The 22,382-nt window shown below is 33.1% G+C and overlaps 3 protein-coding genes across 3 annotated transcripts; all 3 read right to left on the reverse strand.

Annotated features, from left to right (window-relative positions):
* Positions 1-223: 223 nt before the first annotated feature.
* On the reverse strand, positions 224-1,396 carry LOC141451211 (uncharacterized). The gene is made up of 3 exons (XM_074122420.1): positions 1,307-1,396; positions 675-861; positions 224-565 (listed from the first exon to the last, which is right to left on the reverse strand). The coding sequence occupies exons 1-3, from the start codon at positions 1,328-1,330 to the stop codon at positions 285-287; spliced, it is 492 nt and encodes a 163-aa protein (XP_073978521.1). The 5' UTR covers positions 1,331-1,396; the 3' UTR covers positions 224-284.
* A 6,918-nt stretch (positions 1,397-8,314) lies between these two features.
* Positions 8,315-9,706, reverse strand: LOC141451213 (uncharacterized). The gene is made up of 3 exons (XM_074122421.1): positions 9,463-9,706; positions 9,182-9,368; positions 8,315-8,745 (listed from the first exon to the last, which is right to left on the reverse strand). Exons 1-3 carry the CDS (start codon positions 9,484-9,486, stop codon positions 8,591-8,593), a joined length of 366 nt encoding a protein of 121 aa, XP_073978522.1. The 5' UTR covers positions 9,487-9,706; the 3' UTR covers positions 8,315-8,590.
* A 7,755-nt stretch (positions 9,707-17,461) lies between these two features.
* On the reverse strand, positions 17,462-19,778 carry LOC141451217 (uncharacterized). The gene is made up of 3 exons (XM_074122422.1): positions 19,536-19,778; positions 18,249-18,435; positions 17,462-18,149 (listed from the first exon to the last, which is right to left on the reverse strand). The coding sequence occupies exons 1-3, from the start codon at positions 19,692-19,694 to the stop codon at positions 18,010-18,012; spliced, it is 486 nt and encodes a 161-aa protein (XP_073978523.1). The 5' UTR covers positions 19,695-19,778; the 3' UTR covers positions 17,462-18,009.
* Positions 19,779-22,382: the final 2,604 nt, after the last annotated feature.

Raw genomic sequence — 22,382 nt, forward strand, 5'->3', positions numbered from 1 at the left:
TGGGAATGAGAAGATGAAGAACTGTCGAGACAGGGAAGAATGGATAAGGATTGCTGGTGGCTGTAGCAGCGACCAAGGATAGGTACGTAAGGCATACAAAGTAAGACCATATTTCGAGCTGACAGGTATTTGTACTTTAAACTCATTTGCATCAAAAAAATTAAATTTTATTGAAAATTATCATTTATTGATAAATAATATTTAAAAAATAAATAAACACATTATACAATTATTTACAAAATAAGTTATTTCAATAAATCGATTACAAACAGGTACAAATTTGATTAGTGCAATATCCCAGCTTTATAATAATGATCTGGACCACTTTGGAATTGTACATAAGAGTATGGGTGATCGTGATGATATTCTGGAAATTTATGATCATGTCCAACGTAGTCATGGACCAGAGCAGGTTTAACTGGAGCGTATTTTAGAAACTTGTAATCATATCCTGGATATTTATGGCCAAGATAGGGTTTCACTGCAGGATATACTGGGACTTTGTACGCGTATCCATCATATTCATGTACCAATGCTGCTTTTTTAGAATATGGAAACGTTTTAGCTAGAAAAATAGAATTATATGAATAAGATTAGCTTGATTTTTTTATTGACTTGTCTTTAAATACTGTATTTACGCGAAGCGTTGATTGAACTGCGGTAAATACGCTTACCATACATCTTATCTTTGAGATAATTCATATAATATTTCACATTATCGAATTTAGCTTTAGTATTGGCTTTGAATGTATCTAGTTTATACTTCATTTGACCAATAGCAGCCATGCTCTTATCTTTGAAGCTGTACATCTTTTCTATTGGATCAAAACCGTTGACAGTAATAACTGCGAGTAGTATTATCTAAAAATAATCAGAGAAATTTTTAAAAAAGAGGAAAATTATCTTAAAAGTAAAAAAGAAAATGGTGGACCCTCACAAGACTTTATTCTACAAAAATCTAACTTAAAAATTCCTCTCAATCTCTGAATTTCATTAACTTATTTGAATCCAGTAATATACACGCATACTTTTGCACAGAGATCAAAATAAACACTTTTTCTACTCAAAATTCTACTCAAAAACTCTAAATTGAAAATTACACGATTTAGATGAAGAGAAATGAAACATCTAAATAGACCAAAAATATGAGAGCAGAGTGGTTTTGAATGTTTTCGTGAGGAACAATTTTTATGGATTAAAAAAAAATCCTCAAAATATTTATGTTTCGGCCTTAATACTTATTTTTTTTTTACAAAATTTTGACAAGTTCTAAATAAGTTTAACTTATTAAAGTGAATAAACTTACAATTAATTTCAAAGATGCTGCCATTTAGATGGAGTTTGAATTCACTGAGATGACTGATGTTTCATCGAAGCTGGACACATTATATACAAGGTAAATAATGGCATTGAACTGTTTAATGTTTCCTGCTAATATGTAAATTAGTTATAAAGATATTATGTGATTGACAGTAATTAGGTGAAAACATGAATAAAAGGTGACATGCAATAATGATTACTAAATATTATTGAATATTTTTTTTTATTCAATATTTGAAGATCAATAATTTTTGATTAATATAAAATGCTACAAAATATATGCATGGCTAGAATAAATTCAACGGTTACATTTCCGGAGTTTCGCACGTTGCTTCCGGAGTAGTTGATCAAAAAGTAGATATCATGGTTGTCTACTGGATCTAGAGTTTGACAAATGACTAATTCTTCACCTAAAGAGATCATTCTTGGAGAAGACTTTACCAATCGATGGTTTTCAAGAAATAGACGCTGTGTAAGAGACATCCTTAAAAAGTTTTGTCAATTTGTCATTGTGAAAAGCTAGAGATTGAATCATTAACGCTAGTATATACTTTGGTCTCCGGGTTGAGGTATCCTCTATGGTTAGACATTGAAGAACTTTTGCAGGAAACAAGTGGATTCCAGAACTATATAATAAGAAAGATATCCGCATAAGTCTTAACTATTGAGCATGCAAGTAGTTGGAGTTAGTAGTTCCTTAATTGGGAATTTGGAACAGTTTGTATCCTTTCGTTGGACAGCTGTTCCAGGCCATTGCATTAGACCAATTACTTTTCCGTAACCATAAACTTCCTTTCGTTGCTTCTTTTCGTCCTCCTTCTCCCAGCTATCTGATCCTAACCTAGTCGCTTTGTGGCAACTTCCGCCATTCGTTTACTTGCTACCAATCACATGATCGAATTTGATTTTTGGTTGTAATCGACAGCTAACTGTCCTTTAATATCTTCACGCTGATGCTGAGATGAACAGTGCTCCTTTATCCATTGCGGCTAAGAACGAATTTCGTGCTATCTTAAATCCATTACTAATAAGATGGGAGTTGCTTTTGACGGTTGTTAGTAAACAAGAACCAGCTGCTTCCTTTTCTTAGCCGAATCATGAATATGCGTTTGTCCTGGATCTTTAAAAAATGTCCCAACTCATTCCAGCAACAAACTTAGAATTCTCTAAGTCCTAATCAAACTATTTTTTTTTTGCGTAGTTTCTATTTTGTCTTTGACAATATTTTTACAAACAGGATATCCTTATTCGAAGATTCCCCTTTAACCAGGGGATTCATTGAAGATCTCAGTCACAGGCCACGCTACTCCAATTTGGCTACAGTTTTTTGTCTACTGTTAACGACCGAAGATGTGTTTAGGAATTCTGCTTTGTGCTTGGCGCAGATAATTGCTTGAATTTTTTTTTTTTTAAATACCTATTCAAATATCCTTTGACAGCTATCTCTGTTACCGTTATTTTTAGAGGGTAACATTGATTTGGTATATTTTTTTAATTGTCCCAAGGATCTCTCCTATTATGGTTCGTTTCTGTGAACGGAATGAAGGCATTTCTACCAACAAAGAGTGTAGGAAGGAAATTCCGCAGATAGACTAAAATGTGAAGATGAGGGTAAGACAGAAATGTGGAATTAAGGAAAGAAGAAAATCCTTGAATGTAAATTTTCACTGCTACATTGTGTAGCAGTTTTCCTAACCAATTCTATTTTCCAACACATTGCTATTTTATAGCAAATAGGTTCTTACAAAACAGTTGAATTTTCTTTACCCCATCAATCAAGAATATCAAGATTGATCGTGAACTTAAGGGTAAGTTTACAACGGAGCTGTGAGTATAGATGATAGCAGAGATGATAACTGATAGAGTAAAATATAATCGCTGATTAGTGTGCACAACAGAGCTGTGATGCAACATGTCCGAGAAGTGAAGAAGAGTTTTTATGTTCAGCAGCAACAAAAAGGTATATTTTAAAGAAAAAACGCTTTAGAAAATATCATGTACATCCCATAAATAGAAAACGAAGTACTTTGGGTGAATTTCACTATTTATATAAGGAACTTAAAAATTATCCGGATCGTTTTATTGAATATGTGAGGATGGGTCCACCCACATTCGACTATATTTTAGAAAAAATAAGGTCAAAATTAAGAAAACTTTGGAAAAATTGTCATGGAAATCCTATAACCATAGAAGAAAAACTAGTGATTACTCTTAGGTTAGTAATGATTTTATTGAAAAAAAAAAAACAAATAAATACACATGAAAATAAATGTAAGCACGATTTAAAAAACAAAATATTGTTTAAAAGTAAATAATAAAATAATAACCAAAAATAATGAGTAAAGACAGCACTAAATAATTTTTCGACGTCCATTTTGAAGCTCCGATACTGGAGTTCAGCTAGCAGAAAAATGAAAAATTCAATTCTATCATCTATGCTCGTTTATACCAGCGAGTATGAGTCACTAGTCGAAGCTTCGTTGTGCACGCTCACATAAGAATGTACTAGGTTATTCTATAAGCGCTGATGCATCAATGCTATCATCTCCGCTATCATCTATGCTCACAGCTCCGTTGTGAACGTACCCTAAGGCAGCAGATCAAAGATGTTTGAAACGGATCAAGGATTTTTTTTTTTTAACACAAAAGTTGTTTTTTTCGAACTCAACAATGGAGATGGACTCAAATTTATAACAGTGACCAAAAGTGAAGAGATTAGATCAGTGGTTGGTGTGAAAGACTCTCTCATTCAGAGTTTCTGGGTTCGAATCCAGCCGTTTGCGCTTCCACTACCAATTTATTGGTGCAGAGTCTGGAAGCCGGCGGAGCAATGAACAAAGGATCACCGACAAGCCAGATTTTCTGTTTTTTATTTTCATCAATCAACTTGCCGACAAAGGTACGAACTAGAGAAAACATGCGTGATTGATGATTGATTATGTCAACGATATTATATTTTATTATTTCCCACGTTTCCACTAAATATTTCACTTTAATAAAAGTTTGATATCCATGTTTTTATCTTGCGTAAAATTAATACAAATACGGAAGGAAACAAAAAGTTTATTTTTCAAAACTTTAGAAACTGTTCTTTGATAATACGACGACTAGCTTGGCCATCTGCCAAACGTTTTTTTTTACAAACGTGAACCGAATGCAGACGATTGCTAACCAGTCCAAGCTGGTGCGTATACTGTGAACTAAACTACTTCCAGATTGACCTTGATTTAACATATGGCCTAAACATATAACATAAACACAGAAAGTTTGAAAGCAAAATAATACACCATTTTAAGCAAGAGGTTACACAAATTTAAACTAGGTTAAACATCTAAAATATCGGAAGGATTATAAATTGAAGATGAAGAAGGGACAAAATCGGGAGGTCGTGTAAATCTTTCCATGCAGCATATCCTCTTTCGTCTGCTCTTTAGCGACTTTGACCAGTTTGCTTCTATTCTAGTGAAACATGTAAACTTATTATCATTTTTAAAACAATAAATGTTCTTCAGCTTAACTGAGGTTAACTTAGGAAGTCTCTTGTATTCTGGAATTGTCAATATCCAGGGTCGGATTTTCCTATAGGCTAACTAGGCTTCAGCCTAGGGCCTCAAGATCAAGAGGGGGCCTACATTCAAATTGTTAGCAAAATTAAAAGTACACTATTCTAAATAACAATGAACACTAAAACGGAAGAAATTCCGACTTTTTCCAGTAGTTTTTAGTTCTCAGTTGTCCAAATAGATCGACCCATAATGCACAATCTAGGGTAGGCCTTAATATTAACTATCATGTACAAAAACTGCAGCCCTCCTGTGAAATTAGGAAGAAATTCCGACTGTTTCCAGTAGTTTTTTACTTCTCAGTTGTCCAAATAGTTCGACCCATGGTGTACAATCTAGGGTAGGCCTTAATATTAACTATCATGTACAAAAACTGCAGCCTTCCTGTGAAATGAGGAAGAAGTTCCGACTTTTTCCAGTAGTTTTTACTTCTCAGTTGTTACATAGATCGACCCATGATGCACAATCTAGGATTGGCCTTAATATTAACTATCATGTACAAAAACTGCAGCCTTCCTGTGAAATTAGAAAGAAGTTCCGACTTTTTCCAGTAGTTTTTACTTCTCAGTTGTTACATAGATCGACCCATGATGCACAATCTAGGATTGGCCTTAATATTAACTATCATGTACAAAAACTGCAGCCTCCCTGTGAAATTAGGAAGAAATTCCGGCTTTTTCCAGTAGTTTTTACTTCTCAGTTGTCCAAATAGTCGACCCTTGATGCACAATCTAGGGTAGGCCTTAATATTAACTATCAAGTACAAAAACAGCAGTCTACCTGTGAAATTAGAAAGATGTTCCGACTTTTTCCAGTAGTTTTTACTTCTCAGTTGTTACATAGATCGACCCATGATGCACAATCTAGGATTGGCCTTAATATTAACTATCATGTACAAAAACTGCAGTCTCCCTGTGAAATTAGGAAGAAATTCCGGCTTTTTCCAGTAATTTTTACACAAATTTAAACTAGGTTAAACATCTAAAATATCGGAAGGATTATAAATTGAAGATGAAGAAGGGACAAAATCGGGAGGTCGTGTAAATCTTTCCATGCAGCATATCCTCTTTCGTCTGCTCTTTAGCGACTTTGACCAGTTTGCTTCTATTCTAGTGAAACATGTAAACTTATTATCATTTTTAAAACAATAAATGTTCTTCAGCTTAACTGAGGTTAACTTAGGAAGTCTCTTGTATTCTGGAATTGTCAATATCCAGGGTCGGATTTTCCTATAGGCTAACTAGGCTTCAGCCTAGGGCCTCAAGATCAAGAGGGGGCCTACATTCAAATTGTTAGCAAAATTAAAAGTACACTATTCTAAATAACAATGAACACTAAAACGGAAGAAATTCCGACTTTTTCCAGTAGTTTTTAGTTCTCAGTTGTCCAAATAGATCGACCCATAATGCACAATCTAGGGTAGGCCTTAATATTAACTATCATGTACAAAAACTGCAGCCTTCCTGTGAAATGAGGAAGAAGTTCCGACTTTATCCAGTAGTTTTTACTTCTCAGTTGTTACATAGATCGACCCATGATGCACAATCTAGGATTGGCCTTAATATTAACTATCATGTACAAAAACTGCAGCCTTCCTGTGAAATTAGAAAGAAGTTCCGACTTTTTCCAGTAGTTTTTACTTCTCAGTTGTTACAAAGATCGACCCATGATGCACAATCTAGGATTGGCCTTAATATTAACTATCATGTACAAAAACTGCAGCCTTCCTGTGAAATTAGGAAGAAATTGCAGCTTTTTCCAGTAGTTTTTTACTTCTCAGTTGTCCAAATAGTTCGACCCATGATGCACAATCTAGGGTAGGCCTTAATATTAACTATCAAGTACAAAAACAGCAGTCTACCTGTGAAATTAGAAAGATGTTCCGACTTCTTCCAGTAGTTTTTACTTCTCAGTTGTTACAAAGATCAACCCATGATGCACTATCTAGGATTGGCCTTAATATTAACTATCATGTACAAAAACTGCAGCCTTCCTGTGAAATTAGGAAGAAATTGCAGCTTTTTCCAGTAGTTTTTTACTTCTCAGTTGTCCAAATAGTTCGACCCATGATGCACAATCTAGGGTAGGCCTTAATATTAACTATCAAGTACAAAAACAGCAGTCTACCTGTGAAATTAGAAAGAAGTTCCGACTTTTTCCAGTAGTTTTTACTTCTCAGTTGTTACATAGATCGACCCATGATGCACAATCTAGGATTGGCCTTAATATTAACTATCATGTACAAAAACTGCAGCCTTCCTGTGTAATTAGGAAGAAATTCCGGCTTTTTCCAGTAGTTTTTACTTCTCAGTTGCCCAAATAGGCGACCCATGATGCACAATCTAATGTAGGCCTTAATATTAACTATCATGTACAAAAACTGCATCCTTCCTGTGAAATTAGGAAGAAATTGCAGCTTTTTCCAGTAGTTTTTTACTTCTCAGTTGTCCAAATAGTTCGACCCATGATGCACAATCTAGGGTAGGCCTTAATATTAACTATCAAGTACAAAAACAGCAGTCTACCTGTGAAATTAGAAAGATGTTCCGACTTTTTCCAGTAGTTTTTACTTCTCAGTTGTTACATAGATCGACCCATGATGCACAATCTAAGGTAAGCCTTAATATTAACTATCATGTACAAAAAATGCAGCCTTTCTGTGAAATTAGGAAGAAATTCCGGCTTTTTCCAGTAGTTTTTTACTTCTCAGTTGCCCAAATAGATCGACCCATCGTGTACAATCTAGGGTAGGCCTTAATATTAACTATCATGTACAAAAACTGCAGCCTTCCTGTGAAATTAGGAAGAAATTCCGGCTTTTTCCAGTAGTTTTTACTTCTACAGCCTTGCTGGAACTTCTTTCTGATGCTAGTGACATAAGATGGACTAGTACCAACCAGCAGGTTTAGAACTTCTAAAAGTCTAGATCAGCAGGATCAGGTACTACAGATGTTTTTGCAGCTCTATAGTTCAAAATTTAGTACCTATATACTTTCTGTTTTCAGAAGTTATACAGAATAATACAGAACTAGGTAACAAGGATAAGTAGCTAGAATATTTGGCAGCGCAACATTATTTTAGACGGTGGAAATTAGATCTTAGTGTCTGCAGAAGAAATTGTATTTAATAGTTATAAGATTATTCCTTATGACATGACCTATTTCTCTACCTGCTACTTACCATATATTCAATTAATGTAAGTTTTTATAATTTTTCAATTATTTTGTATTTATGAAATTTCAAATTTTTCAACCTTTTTTGTGGTACAGCTGTCTTTAAACCCGTGACCTTGGATTAGACCACTCCCAGACCGAATTTAATTCGGCCAATAATTTACTAGGACATTCTGTTGATATTCTTCACGGAGATTTAGGTATTGGGACTAATTTTTCTTATTCGTTTTGTTCTATGAACTTCCGGATACTCTAGTCGTGTAGATATGAATCTTAGGATGAATGTTAAAAGAACTGTTTTGAAGTTGACGGATTTCGGGGAAAAAATGAGACAATTTGGAAATAAGGAATGGATTTAATTTAAGAGCGTCTACAGTCTAGAATGAAAAGAAGAAATTATGCAACATTATTTCTTTTAATTTGAAAAGTATAAAAAAATACAAATTAATAAATTAAAGAATTACCTAATTAAATTATTTACATAATCATTTTTAAATAAATAAATAAAATGAGTCTTCAATACATCACAAAACATTAATGTAAGATTCCAGCTTTATAGAAACCTGGACCACTCTGGAATTCCACGTAAGAATATGGTTGACCATGGTAGTATTCAGGAACTTTCTTGAATTCATGTCCTTTGTAGCCGTAGGTTAAAGCTGGTTTTTCAATGTAAGGAATTGGTTTACCTGGAGGAAGAAAAATGAATAATCTTAAATTGTCACTCGACGTTCTGTTACCACAATTAAGGTAATTCAATGTTCTTTAAAAAACTTAGAATTCTTTCTAAAAAGGAATTAAATTTTATAAATGTCCTATACTGTTTTTAATGTTGTAGAAAAAATATCTTTTAAGCTCCTCGCAGGATTCCACTGTGAACAATATAGCTTGAGACAAGGTTTCAAATCAAAAGTGATAGGCCTAAAGAAAGGTTATATCCAAATGAAACCATTTAGCGTGCAATTGACTAGGACTTTACAGAAAACTAGAAAAAGTCTTCTTTTTTTGGGGGGCGCACATCCTGTGGACAGATATTCTTCCAATTTGGTATTCCTGTTTTACATTTCACACACATAAATCATATTTAAAATAACTTTTAGTACATAAACTGAATGCAATACTTACCAGTAAATTTACTTTTCAAATAATTCATGTAGTACTTCATTTTGTCTATTTTAGCTTTAGTGTTTGCTTTGTAAGTATCGATTTTGTGCTTGACTTGACCAATAGTATCATAACTTTTCTCCCTAAACTCTTGCCACTTTTCTATTGGATTTAGACTGTTGACCACAACTAATACAGCTAGGAATATCTTAAAGGTAAACAAGTGTATAAGAATTAAGTTAGTATTTCTATGCATGATAAATCTTCCTTTGCAATAAATATTTACAAGGAAATTTACTTACAAATAGTTTCAAACTAGTTGCCATTATGAGGGAAGTTGTTGCAGTTGACAGTGCTCAGGTAAACTGTTAATATTACACCTGTGATTAGGACATTATATACTGGTAAAATTGTGACGTTGAACCAACACACTTTAAAATCACGTGACTTTAAATTAATTTTAAATAAGATAAATCAGAAATGTGAATGTTTTGTCTAATGTGTAAAATGATCAATTGCATAAACGTATTTATAATGTATATTTCCGTCAAGATTGCCTGTCTCAGATATAATCTGGATGTTTGTTTCAGTCATGCTGAGGTGTTCAGCTTCGTCGAATTTCCATTATGAGCAGTTTTTCAGTTAGTTTTTTTTTTTCAGTGTTTTCGCTTATTCAGGTAAAAAGGTGTAGAATTTAATTTTGAACTTTTTACTGGAAATGGGGTCAAAATTCTGAGGGTAAAAAAGTGGCTTTCACAAAGTGTTCTGACACTCACAATCTCTCTCCTTACGTGACTGATACAGGAGAGAGCTTTCAGTGATACCTGGCTTCACTTCAAACCCGTTAGCTTGGATACACTTTTAGATAATCTCTTCCGCAGTTAATCTGGAGCTAAAAGCTTTAAAGCTGAAGATTTCATTAAGTTTCCTGCACAAAAAAATCTAAGCCTCCTACGAATTCCTCCTTTATTAGATATTTACCATCGCACTTTGCTGTATTTCCTTCCTTATGGGGAACCATTCCTTAAGATTAAGATTAGAAAACGAGACGGGACCTACGCCACTAGACGCTTAATTTTGGCCTTCCCTTTTTGAGTCTAGTAATAATATTTGAAAAACAATAATCTACTGAACGCTCTTCGGTCAGGTTATCGGGGAGAATTACAGTACACAGTGTGTATTGCTGGAAGTTATTGACGATAATCGATTTGCAATTGACAAACGTGTGGTAACCCAAGTACCGACCCAAGTCCTAGATGGTTTACATTATATTTATGAAACTTAGGATGGAAGATTTGCGAGGAATCGGTCAAATAAAACAACTCGTCTCTTTGCCAACGTTTCGACAAATATTTCTTCCATCCTAAGTTTAACAATTTACGGTCACGAAACCAATATATTCATTTTATATTTATGTAAAAGAAAAAAAATTATCTCTGGGAAAGGGGACTGACTGTTCTTCATGGGAATCTGTTCATTCAGGGGCTCCTCAGGTATCTATTTAGGACCTCTTTTGTTCTCTACTTTTCAAAAAACATCATTTCTTCTTCCAATAAGCATTACATAGGTAAATATAGCCTTTATGTACTCGATTTTACAGATTTACTTACGCTGCCCACTGTCTGAATTAGAACAGGGTGTAAAAAAAAGTTAATTTTGCAATGTGCTCAATTGGTGCGTGGGCTAAATAAAGTAATATTATGTTTAATATTTCTAAAATCAAGGCCATGTCATTGTAACAATTCTTCGAAAGCGGCTTTTCAAAAGATTTTCTTTACCAATTGCGCATGTGTAGTTCTAGAACTTTTCTTCTTTTTTTTATATAACATTTCCCGAATCCTTTTTTTTAAGGTGGTTCTGAGACGGGTTAATCTCCCTTCTAAAGAGTCATTAAAATTGTAATGGGCGTCCTCATTAAATAAATGTTTTGATTATTTCCACATTGAAAGTGGTCGTTCCTACTGAATTACCAGGAAGGAATGTTTCTCGTCTCATCATTAAGATATTTTATTCCCTTTGGCAATCATATTTCGTGGGCTTCATCTACATATTTTATTCAATTTTTAGTGTCTTCTCTCTTTCTCAAAGACCTCTTTCGGCATTAATTCATTCACCATTTTCTTTAATCCAACTACAGTCTCTATTTCTCACAAAGTGGTTGATCACTCTGTAATGGAGTCTTCAGAACAAAGATAATCATTCACAAACTTTAAAGAACACAAAAACGATATATTGATTTAGCAAAAAGATCACAGCAACTTCAACTAATGAATTATTTATTTATTGCTTAAAGAATTCAAAGTTCTCCAGCAAGGAGCTGACACAAAATACAAATATACATACAAGAGAAGTAATAGATAATATAAAGTATGATTATGGTAATGCATAATGTGAAAATAAGTAATTATTAATATAATAATAATTTATAAGTAATTTTTACAACTAATGATACGAAAATTTAATTAATAAATGATAAATGATAATAAATGACAAGTTATTTTGTTTACACGCCGTAGACCGGTTGTGAATAGATTTGTTCAAATTAATGGTCACTTCCTTCCGTGGAGTAAGGAAGTTAAATACCTCAAGTTGGTGTTTGACTCCAAATTAACTTTCACAAAACACATAAACTCAGTGTGCGATAAAGCGGTAGGAATTATGTGCAGTCTCTTTCCTCGGTTAAACCTCAACTCTAGCATAGATTTTCTTAATAAAAAACTAATTTACTATCTTTATATCCGTTCCGTACTCCTTTATGCAGCCCCTGTGTGGTCCCATACTTGTTGCACCAATTACGGGAAGTTATAAAGAGTCCAAAATAAATGCTTTCGGCTAGTTGGGTCATATCCCCTGGTGGACACTCATAGACTACATGCATGCAGCACTTGATGTTGCCAGCGTGTCTACATCTATCTACAATGCTACGGAAAACTTTGTAACTTCCTGTACACATAGTCCCTACCCGCATGTAAAGAGTATTGTTGACTATAACATAAGTTCTCTTAATTATAAAAAATACAAGCATAGAAGGTTTAAGCACATCTTGCTTTAATTAACTGTAAGTAGTAAGGTTTTTTAAAAATTTTTTGCCTTAGTATTAAGTTCGACTTATATCGACCAATGTAACTATTAATATGTTGTGGAGAGGATACAGGCATGCAGCCTGAAACCTCCTTTTATATATATTTGTATAAAAAATGTTTAAATTGTAAATAAACTTTTTCAAAAAAAAAAAAAAGATTTAATAGCCTAATATTTATTAAATGAAAATAATAAACTGAATGGTAAATTTACTGAATAATAAAATCACTAATTAAATATGTGGAAAAGTAAAGAGATTCTGTATAAAGATTAAAATAAATAGAACAAACGAAATAAAGAAATGGACAACTTGACACAAACTTAAGCTAACAAAACTAAGAACTGGTTAACAATAACCTATAATTCAAAATTTTGACTACAAAATTGAAAACAGTTGAGAAGTGGTCGACAATGTAAAATAAATTGCAAAATACTTCAGTCCTATCTGGACTCGACTGTAAATATGCAGAAATTAAATCTCTTCTAACGCCCTGGAATATTGGGGCACTCTACTAAACATTTGGGTCAGTGAATTCCAGCCGCCACAAAGTTTACACTTCTCATCACTGGCAAAAATAAATTTTTCATTATTAAATAGTATTCTGATGTACTTGAGGTTGGCTTCGCGAGTTTTGCTCAGAAGCAGTATCTTGCTTTTTTAAATTTGACCTGAAATGTAAATACATTTCTGGCAATACCAAGGTACTTATACATCTGAATAGAATAGATGTCCTAATGGACGGAAACTGATACTAGTGAATAACACACAGCATATTGAACGATAAATATACTATAAGATTTTCATCTGACAGCCTATAAGAAGGAAAATTAGAAGAAAGATAAACGTAAAAAAGCCATAATAAAAGATGATAACATGGACTGCCATAAAAGTTATTTTTCTTGTCACTGCCTGCACAACTAAGTGAGGAAATAGAAGTGAGTAAATGAGTAAGTAAAATAAGTAATTAAGTAAATCAATATGAAATTGAATAACTGTACAAATAAAGTTATCAAACATAAAACAGCAGTCCAAAGTTATATTAGTTATTTGTAATTATTTAGGCAATGAATAACTAATAACTCTGAAACATCTTATCTTAAGGAATAGGTGCAATGTTTAAGGAAATCAAACATTTAGATACAAGTTTTGTCATTCATATAAAAATTTAATTGTAGTAAAAAAAATTGATTACAATACATGGTATAAAAAATATTAACAATAACTTAATATTCAACTTTTCACACTTGTACAGAAATGAATTTAAAAATAACATCACAATACGTCATAAATATTCCAAAATAACTAATGCAATATTCCAGCTTTATAATAATGATCTGGACCACTTTGGAATTGTACAAAAGAGTATGGATGTTCGTGATGATATTCTGGAAATTTATGGTCGTGTCCAACATAGTCCTGGACAAGAGCAGCTTTAACTGGAGCGTATTTTAGCAACTTGTAATCATATCCTGGATATTTATAGCCAAGATAGGGTTTCACTGCAGGATATACTGGGACTTTGTACGCGTATCCATCATATTCATGTACCAATGCTGCTTTTTTAGAATATGGAAACGTTTTAGCTGGAAAAAACAAAATTACATGAATAAGATTAGCTTGATTTTTTTATTGACTTGTCTTTAAATACTGTATTTACGCGAAGCGGTGATTGAACTACGGTAAATACGCTTACCATACATCTTATCCTTGAGATAATTCATATAATATTTCACATTATCAAATTTAGCTTTAGTATTGGCTTTGAATGTATCTAGTTTATACTTCATTTGACTAACAGCTGCTACGCTTTTATCTTTGATATTATTCAGCTTTTCTATTGGATCAAAACCGCTGACAGTAACCACTGCAAGCAGGATTATCTGTGCAGAGAAAGTAAAATGAAAACTGATTTCGAATACTCTTATTTCAAACGAAAAATATTTCAAGTGAACGAACTTACAAAAAGTTTAACTGTTGGTGACATGGTTGGAGATGTAAAATGCAGCTAGAATTCACTCAGAAGACTGTTAATGTTTCAGCTGTGCTGGAGACATTATATACTGCTAAAATATGGCATTGAACTTTCTGATATTTCATGTCTGTTTATAGATTATATATTTTGATAATCACCTTATTAGGTAAATATTTTGTTTAAATAAATATTTATGTAAATTACTTTTTAGATCCTATGATACAAGTGACTCGCTAGCAAGTCGTGTCCTAGCTTTTCTTGTTGCCTTTCCTGATCAAAAACTTTCTATGGAAGAACTAGAGGTTGAAGAAGTTAAGTATCCAGTTCCAGTGACCCGTTTTTCCACTAGTTTTTTTCAGTGAGTATCAAGAGAAAGATCAACCTTAGTTGTTACATTTAATACTGTCCTAAATAGCCATTGCCATTAATCCAAAACACCATCTTTCTCTCAATAGTAGATGAAATGTTTGTCCTAATTTTTCTTTTGAACTCTAGGTTGTTTTAATCAAACTCAGGTGCTGTAGTGTGGTGTTTATAACCTCCTAAATTTTTACAAAACTTCAGATTTACCATTTACTAATATCAGTTAATATAATCAAGAATTTATTGCATTTCATATTCTACGCCAAATTGTTTGTCATTACAATAATTGGAATGTGATGTTAGATTTAGTAATTAAAAATATTGGTAAGACATCTTTCAGTAATTGTTATTGAATGTGATATAACTGTCTTCTAAAAGTAGTAAATGTTAAGAATAGTGTCTTTCATTTATTCTTCTATTTTTCTTATGAAGATATACAATATTCTCTGAGTTTAACAGATTGATATTTTTTATTACACTAAAATGCAGTTTTAAATGTAGTATAGTAGTCGATTAGTGTTATTCTGTTTTAAATTATTGAATAGATATATAAGTTCCTAAAATACCTATGATCTCAAAGTGTATCCTACTTGGTTCTACCAAATGTTTAATTTATTTATTAGCCAAATGAAATCTAAACTATGTTCCAATCTAATTATTTTCTGGATAGTAATTGATTCAGTCAGAGAGGGCAAAAATTTAATCAATTATTATATTCCTATTGAATTAAAATTTTAATTATGATTAAAAATAAAATTAAATAATCAGAATTTTAATTGATTGAATTAAATTCCAAATTTAGTTTTAATCACTTTGGACGATTAAGTGATTCAATTTTTATAATTACAACTTTGCCAATGGTTAAACCAGGATCGGGCCAATGCACCTTCATTCGTTCTAGCTGGTGCCTAATCACCATCAATATTATTACTGTTCTCAAACTCGGCACCTTCACGAGTGCCATCAATTGTAGAAAGTATTCAGAGAATTGGGAAAAGCCTTTGCAATATCTTCTCTCTAACTATTGTTCCCATTCTATTCCGGAAGACCCTCTACAAAAATTGCGAGGTTGACGCCATTTGTCTATATCTCAATATATTGTTGAGGAGAATGTTTGAGGATGATCAAATGGGTCAAATCTGCAAAACAAATAACCATAATAGATAGTTAACTGAAGGAGTAACAATAATCCTTATAACTTGCAAAGTGCTACCAGCTCAGTGAAAACACTGATAAATAAGGCATATAACACATCCTCTCTATCCACATTAAGTTACCAACTGGGTTACATTAAAGTAGTATTCGCCTACTTTATAAGTGGCAAGCCAGTCCAAGGTTGATTCAATGTATCATAAAGTGAGAATTACTGTAATGTTTACATAAAACTAAAACAATTACTCACAAATTAAATGAGTAATGTAGCCTTATCTTTCTAATCCAGGAACGTTCTGCAAAACTAGGTACCACCAGAGTGGAGTATCAAAGGTGAAAAAGAAGTAGCTCGAATTACTTACTTCACTGATATGGAGATGAGTAGTAGATTGAAAAAATAATAGACCAATACAAAAATTGGTTACATATAGTAATTTACAATGCAGTAAAAAATTAGTTAAATGTGTGCATAGAATGGTCCTATATAAGTCTAGTGAGTCACCATCATTGCTAAATGTGAGTGTAGAATATAGGTCTAGTGAGTCGTCGAACATGGTTAAATGTGAATGTAGAAACTGCATTTATGTTTACAGAAATTGCCACCAGAGTTCTCCACCAGATGGAGTATAAAGTAAGCTTACCGCCTATGTAATGGCGGCTTACAAGTCAACAGTATGCCCATTTCACTTTTATCTATTTCACGATTAAACAATACAAATTCTCAAGTTTTTTGTTTCTATTAACGATAATTGGGTAAAACATGAAGTATTATCCCAAAAGAAATATTATTTATCGTATTTTTAAGGAGATTTTTTTTTCTTGCTTTATTCGAAAGTCTATCAAATACCTATGGGAGAAATGTTGAAAAAAAATTTTTAAATTAATTATTTCATTAAAATTATTGAGATTAAAGTATTGGCCAATCACAATGTAGTAAGGTTGTAGACTGTGGGCGGGTCACGCCCACCTAGTGTAATCACGCCCATCTCTGGTGTAATCACGCCCACCTCTGGTGTAATCACGCCCAGTCCGATCAAAGCCACTTGCGGCTGTTCAAAGCGTATTAACAAAGGTGTTTCAATACTTTTCACTTATTTTTCTAATTCTTCCATTAATTTCTCATATTTTATAGCCTTTTATTATTATTTTAGAAATATTATTAATCTTAAGTAAATATTGGATCGACAAGTTGCTTTATTTTCTCATAAAAAGAATCTCCTATGAACATTCACATGACTTTTTCTTACCATAATTTACGAATGTAACTGAATTTTATTGTAACTTAGAATTGCATATTAAAAGAAAAAAAGATAAGAAATTAATAATAATATTGATAGGATGCGACACCTTCCCTCTGAATCAAACTATTAATTGAGAAAAAAACTACAAACTAAACTGATATGAAAGCTCAGTTAAATCATGCCATTAGATCAGTTTAAACTGAATCTATATGGCGAATTCTAGGTAGATTACAGAAAAAGCCTTTCTTTAAAATTGCACTTTCCATTTATTGATTTGCTTTCTTCTTGGAAGTTTGGTTAGAAATTCAGTAATCAAGAACTACTTAGAGGTAGTGAAACCTTAAAATATCTAAAATGGAATTTTAGAAAACCTTATTTAATCCCACGTAAAATGAGTGTTGTTGATCAAGGGTGGTAGATTTTTTATTTTTTTTAACGGACTGAAGTTATGTCAGACAGGAGAGGAATATTGAAGTCCCCAGAAATGGTTCGGTTGGATACTTAGAAAGGAGCATTGTGCGGAAGAATTTTGGTCACAAGGTTGGAATTCTTAGGAGGGTAGACTGTTTGACAGAACCTCTTAGTTTATTCTGTAGCGATACTCGTGATTTCAGGTGTAATAGGCTATAATAGCCGTCCATGATGAGTGTCCATGTCTTGCCCGCTCAATTCAAGTTAGAGGGTTCCATGTTAGCTTCTTATTAGAGGAAATTTATTTAACAACTTATTTGAAAATATTTTTCGGTAAATTGCTCCTTTAAATTGATTCAAAACTTATTTAGTCGCTTACCATGAAGGCACATCTAAGCGAACTATTAATATTTAACAAACCAATGTGTAAAAAACCATTTATCCGAACTTGAGGGACCTAAAAACGATAAAAACATCAAAATTGAAACTCTGCACCTTCCCGTGAGGACAAAGGAAAAGTAAAAAAAGAGGTATTTGCAATGGAATTTAGATAATTCATTAAAATAATTACAAATTTGTACAAAAATAATTTACTTAAAATTTATTAATATATTTCTTGTATTCCTGATCAGTACAACACAGCTCCAGGATTGTAATACTGGACATTGGAATATGGATGGCCGTAATAATAGTATCCAGGATAGTTGTAGAACCCAGTGTACACATGATGGTCCAGCAATGGTTTCGCTTTGTACGGAAAAGCTTTAGCTGGAAAAAACAAAAAGAAAATTATACTTAATTGTAAATATGCTTCTTTAAATTAGGAAAGACATTAGAAAATTAAAAAAGTACTTATATTATTCTTACCATAAGCCCAATTTGTAAGATAGTTCAGATAGGATTTCATATTATAAAGTTTTGCTTGGGTATTTACTTTATAAGCATTTATGGTGTGCTTAACTTTTCCAACTGCAGCAACGCCTTTAGCTTTTATTGAATGAAGTTTTTCCAGTGGAGTGAAAGCGTTTACCACAACTAGACCCGTCAAGATTAGCTAAAAAAAAGTTAAGAATTATTGATTGTTCTGTGACTTTATGGCAGTATATGAAAAGAAAAAAAACAACTCTAGTTGTTACATTTAATACTGGCCTAAATAACAGTTGTCAGTACCCCAAAACAGCATCTTTCTGTCAAAACTAGCTCATTGCTTCTGAGTTTTCCTTAGTTTTTTACAGTGAGTATACAGAAAAAGATCAACCCTAGTTGTTACATTTAATACTGACCTAAATAACAGTTGTCATTACCCCAAAACAGCATCTTTCTGTCAGAACTAGCTCATTGCTTCTGAGTTTTCCTTAGTTTTTTACAGTGAGTATACAGAAAAAGATCAACCCTAGTTGTTACATTTAATACTGACCTAAATAACAGTTGTCATTACCCTAAAACACCGATTTTCTGTCCGCAGGCTACATCTATGAATGGATTGTTGAATTTTACAGTTTAATTTGCGCCATGGACGATAGGTTTTTCAAGTGGCCATCAGCTTGTTTTGTTCATGGGTTATCACCTAACCATTTATGTCACCATAGCTCTTAAACGTACAGCTTAACGTTAGCATTTTTGTGAACGTCCAGTTTAGTAATCACTTAAAATTAGCTTCTTTTTAAAGGGTATTGAATATATCTTTGAAGCTATGAATTTTTAGGAATGAAGTCACTAAGATTTTTTTGAATAATTAATTACCTACAAAGTGAGATACATGCATGCCTAAATGGAAGGCAAATTTTAGGTTCTATGGTGTAAAGCTGTAAAGGCTATTGGATAAAAAAAAAGGCTTCAAAGATCTGCAAGAAGTTTAAGAAGACTCCATTTCATTCACTGACGGACTGTGATGTCTATCTGTCGGAAGTGGTTTTGGATGCCAGTTTTAATATTTTACCCGGTACTGGAGAAGAAACTAACTGCCTTTGTGACGACTACATTCTATGAGCCAATAGGAACCCCAGAGAGTACCAAAAGTATTTAAAAATCTCTTAGATCGTAATACATCTAATTTTGCCTTCGGACTACAGAAAATTTACTTCCCTACTCCCAAAATAAAGACTGTTTAAAGATGCAATTAGTAAAATATTAATGAAAACAAACATAACTTACAAAAAGTTTAGTTGCTAACGTTGCCATGTTCGGTGCAGATTTAGTTGTGAATCCTTCTGCGTACACTGTAGTTGTAACTGTTGAATTGCAATCACAAACTCTTATATTATATACCTTGCCTAAAAGATCGTACCATTTAATGGTGTTAACATCATTCATGTTTAGGCAGGCGTACAATAAAAATAATTACTAACAAAAATTTTTTTTTATTTAGAGAGATTCATATCAATGGAGATACAATATTTAGGCTGTGTTTAGGATATTTGGAAAATTAACTCTACAATTTGGAGCGGAAGTCTTGGATGTATTAGACTTCCTGCACAGAGATAGGAGTGACATTGTTCATGTTAGAATGGGCGTATAATTATTATTATCTAAATGTTTATTTATTTGTAAAAATTAATCATTTTTTCTGGTAGGAATCAAGTAACCGAAGAAAATTGCCAAATATTTACTCTTGCGCATATATTTGAATTTCCTGGTGGCGTTTTCTTAAAACTATGCGTTCTTAAAATAGAGTCAACTTTTAGAAGTTTTAGTTTAAACTTGCTATTTGAACTTTCAACACTAAGGTGCTTAAAAGTACTTTCTTACTTCGTCCTGGCATTGTACAGGATTTACAAAAGTCTGTTTATCGCGCTCTATTCATTTAGCTTTCTTTTCAACAATTTTCCTCAGGTTTCCCTAACAGATTATTCTTCTTGTTCTAGACTTTTGCCTTAAATGCTTTACTGGATGCTTTGGTTTCTTCCATCCGGATCGCCATCACAAACCACCCATGTTGCCTTTTTCCAATATTTTTCTCTCTACCTTGTGGCCCTCAAGGTGATTCACAGAAAAGAGAACTCAGCGTGGAATGTAGTTCATGAACGGTCTTTTTGGTGGACAGCAATTCCATGAAGTTCTCAAGTCAACGCCTACTTTCTAGTGGTATGCTCCGAGCGTTTCAGCTCCTTAAATTGCCAATAACGGTGTACTGTGGAATGGTCAGCTGAACGCTTCGGCTGATTTCACTACCTTTTCACTCTACCACTTTGAACACCTGCTCTCAGTCAAAAAAAAAAAAAAAAAAATCACCCTGTATTTTGAAGGGCTCAATAAATGTAAGATAAAACCCTTTGCGAAGAATGGAAGACACAGAGATGACAGGACTCTCACTGAGAAAGAATTCTCCTAGTAGTAGTAGTAGTAGTAGTAGTAGCCTTTTGCCTGTCTTAGGAAGACTGCATTATCTTTATTGCCTTTTGACGACCCCAGGTACATGAAACATGTTGCACAGGCGAAAGAACAAAGGGAAGCTGACGATTCCAATTCTTGAATATAATTACTTCATTTATTCCGGCCCTTTCCTCACCTTGTGATCTTTTGCGAGATTACCAGGTGTTGAAGGAAGTTATCCTCCGGAAGGGCATTCGAAGAGAGGATTCAGTTGACTTCTGGGAGTGTTTACCTTACTTGTAGTCCTCTCTCTCTTTCTTGGACTTCCAAAGAACGCCTGCTGTCCCTGTTCACAATGCAGAAAACGCATAAAAATGATATTCCTTAGGGTACGTTCACAACGGAGCTGTGAGCATAGATGATAGCGGAGATGATAGCAGTGATGCATCAGCGCTTATAGAATAACCTAGTACATTCTTATGTGAGCGTGCACAACGAAGCTTCGACTAGTGACTCATACTCGCTGCTATAAACGAGCATAGATGATAGAATTGAATTTTTCATTTTTCTGCTAGCTGAACTCCAGTATCGGAGCTTCAAAATGGACGTCGAAAAATTATTTAGTGCTGTCTTTACTCATTATTTTTGGTTATTATTTTATTAATTACTTTTAAACAATATTTTGTTTTTTAAATCGTGCTTACATTTATTTTCATGTGTATTTATTTGTTTTTTTTTTTTTTTTTCAATAAAATCATTAACTAAGAGTAATCACTAGTTTTTCTTCTATGGTTATAGGATTTCCATGACAATTTTTCCAAAGTTTTCTTAATTTTGACCTTATTTTTTCTAAAATATAGTCGAATGTGGGTGGACCCATCCTCACATATTCAAAAAAACGATCCGGATAATTTCTAAGTTCCTTATATAAATAGTGAAATTCGCCCAAAGTACTTCGTTTTTTATTTATGGTATGTACATGATATTTTCTAAAGCGTTTTTTCTTTAAAATATTCCATTTTGTTGCTGGTGAACATAAAAACTCTTCTTCACTACTCGACATGTTGCATGTATCACAGCTCCGTTGTGCACACTAATCAGCGATTATATTTTACTCTATCAGTTATCATCTCTGCTATCATCTATACTCACAGCTCCGTTGTAAACGTACCCTTAGGCTGGAAACATAGTCGAGCAAAGCGGCGATGATAGCGAAGAGCAAAGCGGCGAAAACAAACACTCTCTATAGATAGCGTTGCTCTATCTTCGCTTTGCTCCCCACTATGCGCGGTCCCATATGTTAACTTGTGTTTGATTTCGCCGCTTTGCTCTTCGTTATCATCGCCGCTTTGCTCGCCGCTCCACTATGTTTCCAGCCTAGGCGGTAAAAAAACAATTTTAGTTAACGTTTTTTTTTTTTCTTTCTTTAAATCCTAAAGAAGGCCTTCTTATTTCACCTAGCTTTAAAATTATAATTACTTAATAATTTTCCTTGAATTTTAATTACTTTATCTAATTAATTATTAATCATTAAACACAAATTAATGTTTGATTGGCTAATTTCCTGAAGAGTTCATGTAGATATATTTTTTTCGTAATGTTTAAATTATTTATCTTGAACAAAATACATTGTTGAACAATAGAATTTGTGTTCAATATGGCGTGGACGATGATAGATAAGACAGTAAT

This window comes from Rhodnius prolixus, unplaced genomic scaffold, assembly GCF_049639745.1.
Source record: "Rhodnius prolixus isolate KJV_2025 unplaced genomic scaffold, Rpr scaffold_1, whole genome shotgun sequence".
NCBI classification, from domain to species: domain Eukaryota; kingdom Metazoa; phylum Arthropoda; class Insecta; order Hemiptera; family Reduviidae; genus Rhodnius; species Rhodnius prolixus.